The sequence below is a fragment of the Ailuropoda melanoleuca genome, chromosome 2, assembly GCF_002007445.2.
Source record: "Ailuropoda melanoleuca isolate Jingjing chromosome 2, ASM200744v2, whole genome shotgun sequence".
Lineage (NCBI taxonomy): Eukaryota > Metazoa > Chordata > Mammalia > Carnivora > Ursidae > Ailuropoda > Ailuropoda melanoleuca.
Window position 1 is genome coordinate 183,206,071 of NC_048219.1, and position 19,189 is coordinate 183,225,259.

At 42.2% G+C, this 19,189-nt stretch overlaps 1 protein-coding gene across 2 annotated transcripts in view; it reads right to left on the bottom strand.

Moving 5' to 3' along the window:
- The window catches only part of EPHA4 (EPH receptor A4), a 155,899-nt gene that overhangs the window by 82,089 nt on the left and 54,621 nt on the right, over positions 1-19,189 (bottom strand). For both annotated transcript variants that reach the window (XM_002925177.4, XM_019805889.2), the window contains one exon: positions 3,620-3,775. In XM_002925177.4, coding sequence (XP_002925223.1) covers positions 3,620-3,775 — 156 coding nt within the window. The remainder of the gene's footprint in view (positions 1-3,619; positions 3,776-19,189) is intronic.

The following is a 19,189-nucleotide window of genomic DNA, read 5'->3' on the forward strand; positions in this document are numbered from 1 at the left end:
CACCTGGCTTAACCAACTGGTAAGAACTGATTAAAGGCTGGAATCAGTTTGAAAGGATCCCTGATGTTTATTTTCCTTTCCATCCCCACATCTTGTCAAAAGAATCCGATAAAGCTCAGGATGAGGCATGGGGGAAGGGCTTCATTCTGTTGGGTTATTTGAACAACAGGTTCTTTGAGAAACTCCCACTGGCTTCTCTATCGAAATGCCTACTAAGCTCTGTCCCACAGAACTTTCTGCGCTGGCAGAAATACTCTGACTGCCCAGTATGGTCATCACTAGCCACATGTAGCTATCGAGCCCTTGGAATATGGCAAGTTAAGTGAGACACTGAATTTTAAACTTGACATTAATAATTTTAAATTTAAAGAGCCACATGTGTCTAGTGGCCACAGTCATGGACAGTACAGGAAGGGAGAAATCTAGAGTGAGCCATAAACTAGAATAGATTATTCTGTTGCTTAACTTACTAGTATACCTATTAGCAAAATATGGTCACCTCCTTAATGATCCCTGTCTCAAAAGAGGTCTTAAGAGTCCTCTGTAGTTAATGTTTATTAAATTAAAAAACAAAAAAGAACTTAAAAATAAACTGTGCAGAAGTGGTCTCAACTTTGCCTTTACAGTACAATTTACGGGCGCAACTTTTAAAAGTGCCGATGCCCGAGTCCTATCCGCAGAGACTCTGGAGTGCTGTGCAGCCACTGGGTAATTCAATTGCACAGTCAAGTGAGAAAAGCAGCGTAGAAAGGCAGTCAGACGCACTGGCAAGGTGCTCTGGAGCTAGTCTGGCGGAGGCAGTGACCAACTGGAGATAAAAGAAGAGAACAAACATTTGCTAGATTCCTACCATGTGCCAGACCTTTACAAATATTTTCTTATTCAACTCTTAAAACAACCCCACAGGTAAGACTCTGAGAATCCCATCTGACAGATGAGTAAGCTGGGGTTTGGAGCAGTTTAACCACCTCAGAACCTTGTGATGTTAACAGCACTGTGTTCTTCCTCGTCACTCAATAAACATTAGAATAACACAAAGCGCTTGAGTCAGTGACGTGTAGGCGGCGTTCCAAGGGGATGGAGCAGGAGAAAAAAAGATCACGTATCGCTTTGGTATTTTCATGGAACTTTTATCAATGACACAAAGAGCCCCCAGTCTTCCTCTCTTAACTTCACTGAAAGCAATCTGTGAAAAATGCATAAGCTACTTTAGTTCTTACACTTTTTGGTGCCCCCAAATTGCTGAAATCCATATTTCCCTTTTCTCATTTGTAACCTCAAGATAAAGCCAACAATTGATTCCTACATAAACGTAAGAATCCCAAGGGCTCAGCTACCACACTTAGACACACAAGGCAAAGCATTCCAGTAACTCAGGCAGGTGGTGACCTTTGGGGCCTCCCGAAACTCCCAAGTAGCAAAGCTGCAATAGTTAAGTGATTGGTCCATGGTCCTAGAAGGCTGCGTGACAGATCTGAATCATGAGACTAAATACCTGGGAGCAAGACCCAGGCCATCTTGCCATCAAAGATGAATCTCAGGAGGTTCATAACACAGTCAGCCCCAACCTGGGAAGGCTCTATCCATATGAAAAGTAGGTGGTGGACTGCATGCTGTAAGTTAAAGGCAACCATCACACTGTCCGCCCCTGTACTGTCCTTTGAGTTTGCTGCTGTGCCCTACAATCCCACACCTGGTCAACTGTTGGCAGCCAGTGTGAACAGAGGAGGAGAATTTACCACCCCCTAATCACACGTCGTGGAACTCAGGATGAGGATACTTGGAAAAGGAAAAGTCTGGGACTTGAGCTCGTCAAACATCCATGGCTATCCAGAGAAGTACTTAGTCTAGGGAAGCAACAGAAAAGGAAAATGAGAAAATCCGTGCCTGGTACTCTGGGCTGGCTCTAGTTTACTCCTTCCTTCTGGAGGAAGTATGTGTTCGATCTGGATGTGGGCAAGAGAGCCTGCCAGTGACCCGAAATATTGAGTCTTCTGGTCGTGCGGCTCTATCATCAGGCTGGCGTGGAGCCTCGGGTGTGTTCCTTAACATCTCTGAGCTGGCAGTTACCTTGTCTATAAAATGAAGATAATGTCTGTTTTATAGATTTGTTTTAATATGAGCCCTGTGATAAGGTTTCCTGAAAGTACCTGATACGTTACCTGGGCCATCATTATAAAACGGTTCTTACTGCTGCTGTCGTGGCCATTTCTGGCTAGAAACGAAACTCTGGGGGCACGTGGGTGGCTCAGTTGGTTAAGCGTCTGCTTTCGGCTCAGGTCATGATATCAGGATCCTGGGATGGAGCCCTACGTTGGGCTCCCTGCTCAGTAGGGAGCCTGCTTCTCCCTCTGCCTCCCCACTCATACTCTCTCTAGATATCTCTGTCTCTCTCTCAAATAAATAGAATCTTAAAAAAAAAAAAAAAAAGGAAATATCCAACCTCAGCACAATTGGAATGGATCTGAAATCTCTTCCCACTCCCTTTAGAGGTGATACTTGACTGAATTAAGACAATGGCCTCACAGCCAGCCCAAACCAGAAAATGCTTCTGTTTGGAGGGATGCTGGCTCCAGGGCAGCCATGATGGAATTTATAACAGGCAACAAAACAGCATTCATCATAAAACACAGCAGAAGCTAAAATACATTGAGTACCATCACTTTATGCATTTATATACTACGTCACCGACATGGGGGCGCTGAATACCAAGGACCTTAGTGGAGGTACTGTTATTAACTCTATTCCACAGATGAGGAAACAGGAGGCTGAAATTTAAGAGACTGAACAGTCAATCAGCTCCTAACTGGGCGGGCTGGAAAACAAAGCCCAAACCTGTGGGAATCCTGTGTGCCTGGCCCTCGGCTCCATCCCTCCATCCACTGATTCACCCAATCAGGACACCATGGGTGGAACGCCTGGGCCCACCACTCCCTGTTCTGGTCAAGGTCACAACCATCGCAGGGTCTGTGAAGCCCACAGTGCACAGGAAAAAAATGGCAACACTACGAGCACTGTCCATAGGACGTGTGAGAACAGATTTCCCTGCTCCTCTGCATACCAAGGTGCCAACCCCATCCATTCAGTAGCCCAGCACTTACTGAGTGCCTATCATTAAACAGGCATCTATTAGGATCCGGGCCTAAATGTTACGAACACAGAGCTATGAGGAAAGAAGGAAGAAGGGTAATGACAACGCAAGCCATGACATCAGTGCCCAGGACTGAAACCACAGCCCACACGTGATCCCATCCCCGGAACCCTGCCCTATACCAGTTTCCCCCACAGCTGTCAGGTGTCCCCAAGACTCCTGGAGAAGACGGGAAAGCCATGTAGAAATTCCAATCTCAGCTCTAATTACACTGTCAGACAACCTCTGAATGCTCCACCTCTGCTCCAGAAAGTAGTCTGTGGGCAGCTGTGCGTTTCGAAGGTAACCAGAACAGCGAGAGGAGCCTTGCTTCTCATAAGCACCTCCCCTGCTAGGATTAAGAAAAGATTCATATTTGATCCAATTTGCCCCCTGCGCGGTTATCCTGGGAGAAGGCCTGGCAGTGCCCTGCTAGGTGTTAACGAAAGCCGTTGGCATCGAAGAAACCGGACGGAGGCACAAACTTACGGGTGCAGGGCATAGAGGCTGCATCGTTGTCGGCTCTGAAAAAGCCTCGGTCACAGGTGCATGACGTGGCTCCTTCCCAGACCGAGTAGCTGTGGGGTGGGCACTTGGCACAGGTCGCATCTGTGGAGAGGGCCTTGTAATATCCAATTTTGCAGGCTACAGGAAAGGAGGGAAAAAAAAAACAATAAAACCACTGCTCACAGAAGAAAGCAAAATGTCATCTCTTTGATTAAGAAGGGAGACATTTCTGTTAACTGCCAGTGATCACCTGGCTTCAGAGGCTGGTAAAGCAACTGGAAACATTAATCAATTACAGTCACTCTAAATCGTTACATTCCTGATCAGGTGACAAGGAACCCATAGAGGAAATGTTCTTAAAACCAGTGGTATCAATAAAATTACAGCTAAGTTTATGGAGTGCTTCCTATGTGCAGGTACCCTGCTTATATGCACAATGCTGTCCCATCCCTATAGCACCTTTCGCACAGACCCTGGGATAAGCTCTACCTTAGAAATGAGGAAGACCGGGGCGCCTGGGTGGCTCAGTCGTTAAGCGTCTGCCTTTGGCTCAGGGCGTGATCCTGGAGTCCTGGGATCGAGCCCCACATCAGGCTCCTACGCTGGGAGCCTGCTTCTTCCTCTCCCACTCCCCCTGCTTATGTTCCCTCTCTCTCTGGCTGTCTCTCTTTCTGTCAAATAAATAAATAAAATCTTAAAAAAAAAAAAAAAAGGAAAGAAAGAAATGAGGAAGACCAGCTTGGAACAGGACATTCTTGGTACTGGACCATGCATCGGGTAAATGTCAGGAACCAGCTTTGAGCCAAGCATTCTGCCCCCAAAGCCTATACTCTTGGCCACAAGCTGTGGAATCTGAGAGCCTGGTCTTAAACTAACAGCTGGAAGTGTATCCAAGTCCTAACAAAAAATTATTGCTGATTATTTCCTAATTGCAGGTACAGAGGGAACCAAAGCAAAAGACCAACAAAGGCAACCAAGCATAAAAAAAAAAAAAAAAAAAGTTGGTAAGACATGGGTCATAATTTCAGGGGAAAGTAATATAAAGTCCCAACTGCTAATTCTGAAATATAATATGCTAAGATTTTTTAAGATCAGCAGATATTTTATGTTGATTTTCCAATTAATAAAACCCTCCTGTTTTTCCTTCTCTCCATTTTTTCAACATCTCCCCTTCCTCCCCATGCACGCACACCCTAAGTGCCTGCTGCAGAGAACATGGGCCATATAGTTCTTTACGCACCTGACGTGCTTTCCATGACTTCATCTTTGCAAACATCACACTGACACCAAGACTGCTTTTACTAATGTGGAAAATCTCAATAATTCTGTGAAACCTCACAATAAAAAATAATTAATAGGGCCTTGCTCGCCCCTTTTTCTCCCCTATGCCCTTCACCATCACCTCCCAAATCTGTCTCAACCTGAAATAAAAATTGACCAACACCATCAATATTAAACCCACAGTGACAAGGCCATCCAAAATCACGTTTTTTCATAAGACCAGCAGTTAAAAAAAAAAAAAAGAAAGGTGACAGCTACCCACAATTTTTCCAGTATGATTCGCTTTCAATTTTCTCCAAGTATCTCATCCTTAAGATGTTCCTTAACTAACAAAAAAACACCAGCTGGGAGAAGAACCCATCAGGCATTTTCCATCAGCTTGTCCACCAAAGGAGACCCACCATGCCAGCAACCCGGCAGATTTTACTCAACTGAGTAGATTAAAAAAAAAGAGCTCCACGAAACTGCTTGATTCTCTGAGATGTGGCCACATTGGCTTGTCTCATGACTCATCCATCAAGCATCTGTATGGCTTCCAGTAGAAGTCTGTTCCTCCCTCTTGCACATCCTGTTGGTATTTTCTTAATCACGCTCGTGTAATGGCAAGCGGAAAGGGAGTTGAGCAGAAGCTCCAGACAGGTACACAGTTACTTCACGATGATTAACTAAAAGTTGTTTATGGAATTTCCTTTAACGAGCCAAAACTTTATGACGTGTGGAGCGCCAACAATAAAACGCACCAGGAGATCAATCTCTCCCTTATTTGCTTTCGTCTTTCACTGGACCGGAGAATCTTAGAAAAACAAGTTGCTCCAATGACTGAGATTTATGTGTCTCAAGCTTATACACATCACATAATTAGGTATGGTTCAATATGCAAGGTGCTCTTTGGTCATGCTCAAAATGGCCCTAGGGTTTCGATTAAAATCAGCAACGCCAGCTTGGGGAGGAAGATACACGGAGGGTCAAGCTTGTTCTTCCCACAACAAACACGACGGGTCCCTGAACTCAGAAACAAACCCACTGGGACCTGTCACTCAGTCACAGCCAACAAAGGCAAGCTGTAGAAACCTGGCACTGAGTTTGGTGGTGCTAGGACTGCTAGGAAGACATGAATTGCTTTTTATTTTTTCACATCTGGACGTCGGATGAAAATTCTCCACATTCCTGATAATCCTTATGTACCTCCCTTCCATCAGGCATCAAAATCTAACTTCTCACCATGGAAGTGGAAGACTGACAAGAAAAACTGGCCCATGGTAGATTCACTGCCACGTGAAAAAAAGAGCACATTCAAAAAGTGGTAAGGAAGAGAAAAACAGAGTATTGCTATTTCCTCAACTTCTACGCTGATCAGACTACTTCCATTTAAAAAAATCAAATTCATCATTCACAAAAGTCAAATTACAGGATGTTTTGAATTGTTTGAAGTTCAAAAATGAGTTGTATGTTTATGTTAATTTAAGGAAAAAATGAGATCGTGACTTTATACTTTTTCTCCATGTCCTTGAGGCTGGCATAAATGTATTAGTGAGAATAAGTATATGTGAATTCATCTGGGGAATACGGAGTTGTATACCTATTTGGAAAATTGAAGGCTGCCCTTCTTTAAACACCCTATTTTTACTCTCTTCTCCTCCAGTTTTTACCAGCACAAGCAAAAGTACAAAATTGTCATTGTGCTATTCTTGGCAACCTTGCTGCCCTTAACACATTCCTTTGTCTTCAACTACATTAAGATCATCTTATTAATATTTCAGGATTCTTAGAAAGGATCTCTCAAAGTATAGTAGTGGTTTTTCATGCACACGGCCATTTTGCTGCCTACATTCAAAATGACCTACTAAATTGATGGCTGAGTACATTTCTTCGCTCTCGTGGTTCACAGCCTTCCAGCCTTTGGTGCATGAATGTGTAAGTACATCCCATATTTATTTATTCACCAATTATTTGCATCCTGAAAGTTTCACTACATCTTTCATTCTAAACAAAATCCCCATGAAAGGTGTGTTTGGTATAGCAAGCATTGGCAAATGTGATTTTCCATCACTCTCCTGTAGGTGAGAACCATTACACTGTATTTTGGAATGGTATGGCTTGGTAAGCGAGTCAGGAGTGAGTCAAATTGTATACCCAAGAGTCCCTGCACTTCCTTCTGCCCCCTGGCTATGAAGGGGTGCCTTATTTGGCCTTTCAGATATGTCATTGTGGGGAGATTAGTTCACATGTGCAGGGCAAACTTTGAATTCATTTGCTTTAGCTTTGCCTTTAGTTCTTTCTGCTGACTTTAAATAAAAGGAGAAGATAAATGAGGACAAGAAGAGGAAGAAAAACTCTTTTCTTTTCTTTCATTGGCTCACCCAGTACCATAACGAGTTGTATTTTAGGACAGCGTTCTATAGAAGTTTCCCTATGGAATACTTAAACATAGTAATTTCTGGTTAAACACAAAACCAAAAATCTTCTGAAGGTAATGTAGCATCTTCAGGATTTCTTGGTGCATAGATGATTTATATGCAATGCCCAATTTGAGCAGCTAGTTAAACCTCCTTAAAAAGATTATTTTTTGCAGAAATAAAAAAAAAGACTGTCTTTATAGTTCATCTTTAAGCAATTTTGATTTGTAAAAATTATTAATAACAGCAACAGTGATGACATGTCAAGCATTTTTTGAGCATTTATGGTGTTAATGTGCATTATTTTATTTAATCTCCACAACAACCCTGTGAGCCTGAGGCTTTATCCGTATTCCCATTTTGCAAGTGAAGAAATTGAGGGTTTTACGTAACTTGCCCGAGGGCACACAATTAAGTAGTAGCGTCACCGCCTAACCCCAGCTCATGTTTTTCTAAAGTTTTTCTGTAGTTACATGGGGTTAACACTGACCTTCAGCAAAAATGTGACACTGATATAACTGAGTACAAAAGAACTGAGGACGGTCCCAACTTTCATTTGTCCCCGCTGTCCATCCCGTGGTCGTCTTCACCAGCCACGCTTTGCAATCTGCGAACCAGTTCCCAATTCAAGGCTCCCAGAGCTGCGATGGCCATTAAGATGGCTAATTTATGCCATAGGCAGCTGCTGACCACTTGACATGTGGCTGGTCCAAACTGAGACAGGCTTTAAGTGTGAAATACACACTGGATTTCAAAGAGTTGGTACTGCAAAAGGAAAATGTCTTATTGATAATTTTTATATTATGTATTGAAGCAATGACACAGTGGCTTTATCAAGTTAAAAACTGTATCATTAAATTTAATTTCACCCTTTAGAGCTCACCTTTTTTTTTTTTGTAATGTGGCTACTAAACTTAAAATGATCTGAGCGGCTTGCATTGTATCTCTGCCAGGCAGAACTCCTCTCCAGTCGGCCATATTGTCGCGACTGGATGCACGCATGCGCACAGGGACTCCCGCAAATGCTCGGTGCCAAAAGTGCTGGGGCTTGTATCACAATCACCTGAGTCCCTAATAAAGGTTAGCCTGAGCCCACTTCAGAGAATCTGATTTGTTTCTACTTAAGGGCGGCTCTCAGCCATCTAGGTAATTTGAAAAACCTAATTTGGGCTAACGTACTAACAAATAGACACAAATGTGTTAAAAATTACCTTCCTAGGTAACGAATTAGCATTTTACTACGGAATCCCCATGAAGGTCAAAGCTGAAATTCCAGCAGTGGCTCTCTAGGGGAAAGTTGAACCTTTTATGCAAACTAGTCTCTAAGTAACTTTTGGCTCATGGGAGCCTCTGGGTCCCTCCAACCTCTTCATGTAGGTATGGTATTAGGCGCGCACTTCCAAACAGGTTCTATGGGAACTCTGCCTCGTGTGAACTGGCTACACTGTAGATTCGGTAGGTTTAGGAATCTGCTTTGGAAATATCAGAGTCACTTTTAAAGGGCATTATTGAATCAGTTCTCTGATTAATTGTTCACTTGCTAGACTATTATATGAATAATTTAAGAAAAACTGATGGGAAAGGGAAACATCTGTCACGTAAGTTTACGCTTTGAGGTTTTTATAACAACACACAAGCCCCAGCCATCTTTGGGGAAGCTGTGAACATGAACAGATTTCCCACAGTATAGAAGGGAAAACAGGGGCAAAGAAAATGGAAGAATTTGCCCCAGGCAGGGTTGGTTTCCTAACCCAGGCAGTGCGGCCTGAATTACTATGCTCATGGGTGAAGACGGGTAGGGAAATTGCTCAGAGGGAAACAGGGCTCTACTTTTGGGTCCTTCTGATTATACTCCACACCCAAATAGCAAAACATAACCAAGCACTGGCAAATCCACATGGCCCAATTCATCTGCACTCCACAACTGGTTTTACTGATGATATGTGTTGAGAATGTTTGAACACTGAGTCTCCGACGGAACCTTAAAAATCATCTAGCCCAGGAACTGGCACACAGTTCTGTAAAAAGCCAGATAGTTAAAGAATTTAGGCTTAAGAGTTACACCAAGAATATTAAGAAGGTGCTTATTTATATTACAAGATAAAATTCTAACAAATTTTCTTTAATTTCTTTTATCGATGGAATTCAAAATATAATAGTAATAACGAAGTCCTTTTTAAAAAAAATACAGGTTTACTAATGAATTTCATAATTCATAAGAATTTCATTCTTATCTAAAGAGATAACATTTCACTTAGGTTTCAAAGAAAATGTTCCATATTATCAAACTGACTGCAAATGCCGTCTGTAAAAAACATTCTTAGCTCTCAGACCATACAAAAACAGGTGGCAGGCCTGAAGGCCATACTTTGCTGACACTTGATCTAGTCCAACATACTCTTTTCGAGATGAATGACTTGCCAGCAGTTCCTTCTAGAGCATTCCAGGACTAAGTCTGGAACCCAAGGTTCTGTAGTCTCTGTTACCTTGCAAGGCCTCCCTTCGTTTTGAACAGCCAAGCTTAACAAAAAAACACTTTCTTACCATTGCTGCAACAACCACCGTCCTGGAAACTGATTTGACTCAGTACTATTATTAAGTAAATCAACTTTTAAGTTGATTTTCTTGTTTAAATGATGTACCCTGATTTGGGGGATATCCCTTCTCCATTTGGGGGGCAATACCTCTTAGACTGTTTGAATTTTCACAATCAGTCATTACGATTGATTTTAACTTTACATAGTTTTCAAGGTCAGGTTAAGGTTTTATTTCCTGGGAATCCTGACCTTGGCTTGTTTTTCTATATAAAGGATGACATTGATTTTTGCTTTCTGAGCCACTAAAATCATGGAACACCCAGAAGAGCAGTGGAGACACTTTGCATTTATGACGCCTGTGAACAAATGTTGCCTTAACCTTCTGCCAGTGGAGATGGATTTACTCCCCACCCAACTCAAGGATATGCATAGGCCAGAGGAGTGTTCAAGCACTTTGAAAAATTTACTGGTTTCTCAGGTCATTCTTACTGAAGCCTAAGCTCTAGTTTGGGACACCAGTTGATTTAAAAGGAGACATCAACGTGAAGACGACCTGAGCCCAAATGCAGCTGGGAGGTTGAGCTTCTATTCCCCATAGCCATCACTCTCAGACTTTAACATACATCAGAATGATTTGGGCGACTTGTATAAAGACCAGTTGCTGGATTCCAATCCAACTTTTGGATTGTCTGATCAGGCCTGAGAACTTGCAATCCTTACAAATGTCCAGGTTGATGACAGTGCACCACACTTTGAGAACGCCTGCCCAAGAGTAAACAGACCCATCTCTAAGAAAAAATGTCAAAGAACACTACATTTTAAATTATGTAAAAGTATCTCATCCTTTTCCAGTACCCAATTGCTACAGGGAATGAAAAGAGGGCCTAATTATTATGAGGGGGGTTGTAATTGGTTTTGGAGATGGGAGAGAATATCCCAGAAATTTGAAATTTCTTGGAATTTAAAGAATGAATGATTATGAATGATTTCCTTATGAAATTGAAATTATTCTTCAAACCAGTATAACTGCAGCTTGTAGTAACCCGTTCTAGAACAGAGCCTGCTTTGGAATGTCTTTATAAAAATGGATTAATCTGGCGTGCCTGGCTCTTGCAGTCAGTAGAGTGTGTGAGTTTTTTTTTTTTTTAAAGATTTTATTTATTTATCTGACAGAGAGAGAGAGAATGCGCATGCACACAAGCAGGGGGAGCAGAAGAGGGAGAAGCAGGCTTCCTGCACAGCAGGGTGCCCCATGCAGGGCTTGATCCCAGACCCTGAAATCATGACCTGAGCTGAAGGCAGAGGCTTAACTGACTGTGCTACCCAGGCGCCCCAGAGTGTGTGACTCTTGACCTTGGGGTTGTGAGTTCCAGCCCCACACTGGGGGTAGAGATTACTTAAAAGTAAAAAGAACAGGGGCGCCTGAATGGCCCAATGGGTTAAGCATCTGTTTCTGTTCAGGTCCCAATCTCAGGGTCCTGGGATCAAGACCCAAACCTGTTTCTCCCTCTGCCCTTCCCCCTGCTCATGCTTTGTCACTCTCTCTCAAATAAATAAAGTCTTTAAAAAAATAAATTTAGAAAATGGATTAATCCAAAATCCCAAGGAAACTTGCTAAACTCGCACTATCTCAAATAAGCAGTTTTCCTCTGCTATCAGTACTATGAACTGATCACTGTTTCTTTTGCCACTGTGCTTCAGATCTATTAAATGGAATTTTTAATTCTTGTTTATTAGATTTAAGAACACTTGTTATCTGGAGAGTAAGTTCAGGATGGTAAAAACAGGTGTTTGGGTTTTTTTTTAATTATTAAATAGTGGAATAATTATTTAGAGATTTTTTTTACATACTCTGGAGAAAATATGTTCTGAAAGACTGTTGTTCTGGTTCTGAAAGACCAGAAAATCAGGTTTATCCCATGCATGCCACTTCCTCTACCAAACTGAGTAATACATGAGAGATGGACATTGTCATGAAGGCTTTGCCCTGATGCTGGTGACTTTCGATCTTCAGTCTCCTCAGGATATGATTTTTTTTTTAAAGATTTTATTTATTTATTTGACAGAGAGACAGCCAGCGAGAGAGGGAACACAAGCAGGGGGAGTGGGAGAGGAAGAAGCAGGCTCCCAGTGGAGGAGCCTGACGTGGGGCTCGATCCCAGAACGCAGGGATCACACCCTGAGCTGAAGGCAGACGCCCAACGACTGTGCCACCAGGTGCCCCAGAATATGATTTTTGAAGTGGCCTCCGGGGAGATGGTGAAAACAAAGTTTCAGCTAAAATGAAAATGTTTCATTGCATACTCACCAACAACAAGATCGTAAGTGAAAGTGAAGAATGACAATGGCAAAAAGTAAAGCAGAAACAAATCACTGGTTATTTTTCTAGTTCACATTTCTCCTCACTGTCTGATTTCTTTTTAGAGTGTGTAATAATTTATAGCGGGGCAGCAGGGGACGGTATGGGAAAGGCCCACACTTCGGTCCTGAGTCGTACAGACCTGGATTTGGTTCTTGGTCCTGCCATTTATTAGAGATGTGAACTAGAAGAAACTTTACCTACTGACGTCGAAGTTCTCCTCTGCAGGGCTGGTGTGAGGAGGAAAGAAGACACCACAGAAGAGTGAAGTTGGGTTCCTGGCCTGTATAAGCTCCTCCCTAAAAGGGGCACTTGTTATTGCTACAGTCTCCTGTAGGGGGCCTGCACCAGATCAGGATTATGTGCATAATCCACATATCTTATGTACACAGTACTGTATCTCAGTTCTAGAACACTTCCAGACAACTTACCCTCAGTATTTCATTCCCCCTGCTAACACATTGTAGCAAACTTTCGAGTGAGCTCTCATTCATAGCATCTGCAGCTTATTTCATGATGACACGTAAGATAGGTTATTGGGTAAATTTTTAGAATGAAATCAACGATTGGGTTGGGTTTTTGAGGTTTCATCTTTTTACTGATCGTTTATGATCCAGACCATCTCTTCCAGAAAGCCACAATTCTATCCTACTCTCTATATTCCATCTCCTTCTATTGTTTCCACTCTTACTTGGGAGCTAGCTTTCAAAAAAACAGACAAAGGGGGAAAAAAATTACCGAAAAAATCTATGCTGAAAATTGACTTGCTCTTTCAAGAAGGGAATGCAGCATAATCCCATAAATAGGTGGGTAATTCTAAAATGTCAGATGTAGATGGTTTCCACATAAGATGCAGTAAATCCTCTGGAAGGAAGTTCACATAAAGCTTGCTCAATTTAAATTAACTCCATAAAAATTATTGAACACAAACAAGATGAATGCAGGGGAGAAATAACTTATTATTTTCCCTGCTTGCCTGGAAAACAGACAATCTAATTATGCAAGGAGCTATTCCTCTTTGGTGAATTTGGAGGGAGTCAACTTGAATAGCAGGAAGGTCCAAAGTAGACAAAAGTTCAATTAAACATGGAATTAATTAGTAGACTCCACACATGAACAAGACCTCATTCTATTGTCAGAAACTGCGCGGCCCTCCTCCATATCATGTAAAGGTACTGATAGGAATGAAGATTGTTGGTTGCCATCTTTGTACCTGCAACTTTGGGCTGGTATGCCTGGGGCTCTCCCTCATGGGGAATTTTTAAGGGCTCCAGCAAAGGCAATCAGGCTTCCAAATACAGATGTAAGTCACTTGGGTGATAGATAAAGTGAAGGGCGGCTTTGGGATTTTGGGAAAAGACATAATCTATTCTGTTAGTTCTAAAGCCCAGATGTTGCTACCAGGTTTGATCATGGTGTGGTCAGGAACTTTTACTTAGTTTGATCATGACAATTCTATCTAAGATGAAGTTACTATGAATTCGTAAGGCATCACAACAGAGCATTGTTAGACACAAATTATTTCAGCTTGATAAAGGATGACAATTTTAAAATAGAAGGCAGCACAGCAAATTACTACTTGTGGTTATTATTGTAATCACAATAATTTCTTTTTTAATAATTTCTTTTTTCTTTTCTAGTTTGTTCAATAAAGATTCCTCTAAGCCTTGTTCTTAGTCTCCCACCCAAGGCACTGACAATTTTCTATGTTAAAAAAAAAAAAAAGACAGATTTTAATATTGCCTTGAAAAACAATATTCAGGGAAACATTCTAATCCCTACATAAACTCTACAAATTTTGTATTTTCCCTCTTTATCTCGATACCTAAATTTCACATATCAATGACCCTGACTTTCTTTAGTAAATGCTGTGATTAAGGAAATGTTAATTTGACTTTTGTTTTCAATGTATGGATCTTACTGAAGATATAAATTCAAGTATATTGAGCAGAACTTAACTGAATGACTTACAATAATATCTTAAGACAAACTTTAAGCTTGTCGGCTTTTCTAACACATTAAAGTTTATATTAAGAAAGTGCTAAAAACACAAATGACCACACTATAAAGAAAAACAATCAAGAAAAACTAATACTTTAAGATGAGCTAAATGCAGAAAGTGTTTAATCATGTTTTTAAAAACACCTAATCCTCTGCCTCGAATCTGAATATAAAATTACTGAAAAGAGAAAGGAATACTTTTGCAAGATTTAAATAAGCCAGGCCATATAAACTATCAATCCTCACAATGGACAGTACATCATTCACAGGGAAGACATGCAAATCTGAAGCCATTAGCACAGAACTTGATTACCCTTGACATTTCAGAGAGGGCCAGGCTTTTTGATGAGTTCCTATTGTCTTCTTCACCCTTTGGTATTTGGGGTCCATAAAGACTAAGTGGCTCATTACATATCCACTGATTACAAATACCAGGTCAAGGCACTGAGTAAGGAAAGCAGCTGGTCTTCCTTCCCACACCTAACACTACCCCATGTGCACTTAATACAGTCTGTGTGATCAGCAATATCATGTAAAAGTTCCCCCATTAGGAGGTATGCATATTTATTCATTCACTTGGCCACTCATGTTTTAGCAAACATTTATTAAGCCTTCACATAGTAACAGTGAAAGTAATGATAGTGAATATTTACTGAGCATATACTAAGCGCTAAAAGGCGAGGAATGTGTTCCTGCTTTCAGGGACAAAAGAGTCCATTGCTCACCCTCACATCTTTGGGAATGTTCTCTGGTAGACGTGTCTGTAGACTATTATGGGGTCCTTCCTTGTGCACCTGTTAGTAGAAGGAATGGACTAGAAAAATAGTACCTGAAAGACTAAGTGAGCCCTGAGTGGAATACTCCTGGAGAAAAAAGAGTTTAGACAGGAAGCTCCCCCTTCCACCCGAGAAATTGAAATGACAGTGATTGCCAACTGGCAGTAAATCGATGTGGTGAGCACTCCAGGCATCCAGCAAGCCGATTTAGACAAGGACCCTCTTTCTAGGGAGATCACAGCCTGCCTGGAGAGGGAAGTGGTTTCCTCATTAACTGCACACACATCCTATACCTGCTCATTTTCTCCATTTGAAAGTAAAGGTGGTAAAGAACACTGGGAAAGAATGAAATATGTTCTGAAGGCAGGGCCAGATCAAGAGAAACACGTGTTAAATAATTATTTGATTAACTCCAGCAGCGTCGCTAGTCATTGTCATCCAAACGACTTTATAGCCTGAGTTGTCACAAATCATGATTTACGCTGGCTACAGTAATAACTGCTTGGCGCCCCTTCTTCTTTTTTGTTATGTTGATGGGGACTGAGGATCTCAAAAAAAAAAAAAAAGCAGCTTTAAAAGACGAACTTCCCCCATGTTAGTTATAAGCAATGCATTACGATTCTCTGCTGAGGTTTTTGATCATGGGTCCCTTTGCTGCTTACTTTTTGAAAACTATTGTATTAAGATTTTTTTTTAAAGAAGATTTTAAGATTCTGAGTACTCCTAATAAAAAGAAAGTGATTTATGCTTCATGGATAGGATCAGGTTAAACATCTGTTTTTGGCATTCCATGCAGTGGATTAATGATTTTTTTTTTAGAACTACCTGCCAGCATTTAATATTCTATGTGTTTGACTATTCCAACCCTGCTTATGTCTGAATTGAACAAAATAAAAATTCCCAAGGAGCTCCCAGAAGAGTCCTAGTCTAGACCAAGTGAAATTTATGGGGAATCTTGCACTGTCAGTTTTTGGTGCAGTCTAGTAGGGACCTCAGAGATCAGAGCAAGAACCCGCTGACCAGACACGAGATAACAGGGATGACTTTGCTGTTACACAAAGTAGTGTAGCACCAACCCACTCTCTCCCACTGACTCAGTACACTCGTACAGGTGAGGGAGGATTTGATCACTGATTTAATGCAATTCTGAAGGCATCAGGTCGGCAGGCCAGTGCCCTAAGCAATCAGGTTCAACTGCTGGCAGGATTGAGCAGTGTGGCGCAGACAGCCCACAGCCACCTGCCTGGACAAGGATGACCTAGTAAGTTCGAAGACAGGGCTTACCGATGAGCTTCCTAAAGACCCACACGGACAAAAGAGGGGAGCCGGGGAGCCGCACCTTCACAGATCTGAACTCCATGGCACTATGAGAACATCCATGCCTTTATTTGATCTCCTGTGGTAAAGCATAAAGGGCCAGTCTCTAGATCCTCCTGATGGCAGGGCAGGTCTGGCTGGTCCCACCCTTAGGGGCTCTGGGAGGTTCTCCTGCGGAAAGTGCTCTGGCAGCCTCTGTCATCAGTCTTGATCCGTGGGAAAGAGCAAGATGCCAAAAGTGCTTGCAGGTGAATTCTTTGTCCCTTTCAAGTGCATCTGACTTACACTGATGACTTACAAGTGTGTTTATCTTTTGTTGGGAAGGATTATCAGTTCGTTTGGTAGATCTTTCCCAGGTATAATTTCTAAATCACGAACAGGGATGCTGGGGGAAATACCAAGTTACAATCTGCTTGTGCGTCTGTGTCTCATCCCCAATATCAAACACGAGCAATCCTGATGAAAACTGGTGTGAATACAAACAAAAACAAGACCGTGATGGTGACATGTTCCCACAGGCCTGGGTCATGAAAGAAGAAAAAGTGCAACTCCTCCCCTCTGCAAAATATAGATGGGATGAAAGTGAGAGATGACCCATTTGAAGAAAGCAGGGGAACAAATCAGGTTTATTAATAAACACGAAAGAACTGCATATCACTAACATAACCTAAATTCATCTCAACGTAAAAAAAAAGAAAAAAACCAAAAACGCTTTTACTTACCCAAAACCAACTTCTAGACCAAACTTCAAAAATGACAATGAACAGTACAGGAAATTGAAAACCTTTTCTAGGATTCTATTTACAAGACCTGGTTTACCTAGACGTAGGAAAATGGCTTAATCTCTTTGCTAGTTACTCTTCCTTTCTATACAGCACAAAGCAATGAAAAATCATTAGCAAGTCCTTCCAACCAGCCATCAAAAGTAGATCACTTTTGTGTCTGGAAAGCTGAGACCAGGACAAGACCTGCATTTTATTTATTAGAATATGAAACTTTTTTTCCTAGCCCTGAGGCTGAATCATTCTGAAAGAGGCTTGGATTTGAAGGTTAAAAAAAAAAAAAAAAAAGGAAAGAAAGATGAAATCATAAATCTTTCCGGGGGGGGGGGGAGGCATTAAAAAAATTTGGCAGGTAGACGATCATTGGCATGAAAAAAATGAAGGTTTTTTTCCTCTAGGCTATGTCAAGGTTACACTTGGTATGCCAAAAACACAACCAAGAATCCATTCCACGCTGATGTGGAAGGGCAGGAAGTGAGCTCAGACAGCAGGCCTGCCAGGAGGCCACGCTCCACGGGGTCCAGACCTGGAGTCCAGTCCCAACATTTACCAACTTAAGATCTCTGGGCCTCTGTGTCCTCCAAGGACACCAGGCTAAATTACTACGATCTACCTCTAACCCGTTCTGTGACCTGACAGACTCAATTCTGAAGTGGCCAAAGATGTTTTAATAAACACTGAAGTCATTTATAATTTGGTTCAAATTCCATTCATCAGATCAGTTGAGTATGTTTATCTTCCCCCTTCCGGGACTGATACGGCCTCATGCACAGAACTCAGGTTCTAAGCTCTGCCATATACCAGCTGTGGAACCACGAGCAAGGGACTGACCTGACTGGCTTTACATAAACAACTCTTTCCTTCCAAGAAATTCATCACTTCAAACTCTTTATTGAACTGTCTCTTTACCCATCTTAGCAGAGATTTCTGAGTGCCCCCTATTTCCTTTCAGCCATTTACTAAAATCAAAAAAAGAGAACAAAGGAAAGAAATGTCTTTACGGTGTCCCAGTTCCCTTGATCTCCATGTATTGTGGACACATACATCTGCCTGGCAAAGGAGAAGGACGGACAAGGTCTGTGCTTTCAAAGAGTACACGTTCTAGTGGTAGGGTGTCAGTTCACACAACAAAACTTGTGATGGGGAAGATACTGAGGGGGATGTGGGGAGTGGCTTAGAGCAGGCACTTAGGAACCTCCTTTCAGAGGGGACCCATGAGTTGGGCCCTGAGCTAAAAACAGGCCAGCAAATGTGAAAATTTACATGGAAAAGCATTCAAGGAAAAAGAGAAAGTTGCAAAGGCCCTGTGGTGAGTGTGTATTAGAGGAATGGAAAGAATAGTACTGTGTGTGCGAAATGCTTCAAGAGGAACGCTAAGACCAAGCTCAGAGTCCAGCAGTGTTCTCATTATAAGACCTAAATTCAATGAACAGTTTAAAGTTTATTCTCAATAGGGCAATGGGATTTACTAGAGACTTTTGAAACATCATTTTGGCCACCAGTGGAACACGGATGGTATAAGTACCAATAGAAGCAGGGTGACCAGTGGGAGGCTGCGGAGGCCAGGGAGAGGGGGTGCTCACCCGGGGCTGGGGCAGCCAGTAGAGCTGGGGTTCATGGTTGGGTTCCAAGTAAGTGACACAGGTGCTCACGCTGCTCTCCCCATGGTCACAAGATGTCCCTTTCAGTGGACATCAGATACCAAACAAGTGACGTAAGGAAAAAACTTAGATTTCCCCCTCGGCTCTGTCCTTCAAAATGAGTCATGTCTAGATCAAACTGAGCAGACGGGGCCAACACTTCCACCACTAATTACACAACAACTCTTGCATCTGCTAGCACAACAGGCTTCAGGAGGCCGGTGCCCAGGCCCCGGATTCGGCCACACCTCGGTGGCAGCCATCTGACGGCACCCCCTGACATCAGCCAGCCGAGGGGCCTGATTCCTGAGCGTGATTCAAACTGGAACTGAGAGTGCCGCTGACAAGAATTTGTCAACAGCAGCAGAAGTTGATGAAGTTATTAGGTTTCCAGTTGACATCAGGTAGCTGTTGGTGTGGGCCAGGCGCTGCTGTTTTGCAAGCGACAGCTTCCCTTTCCTGT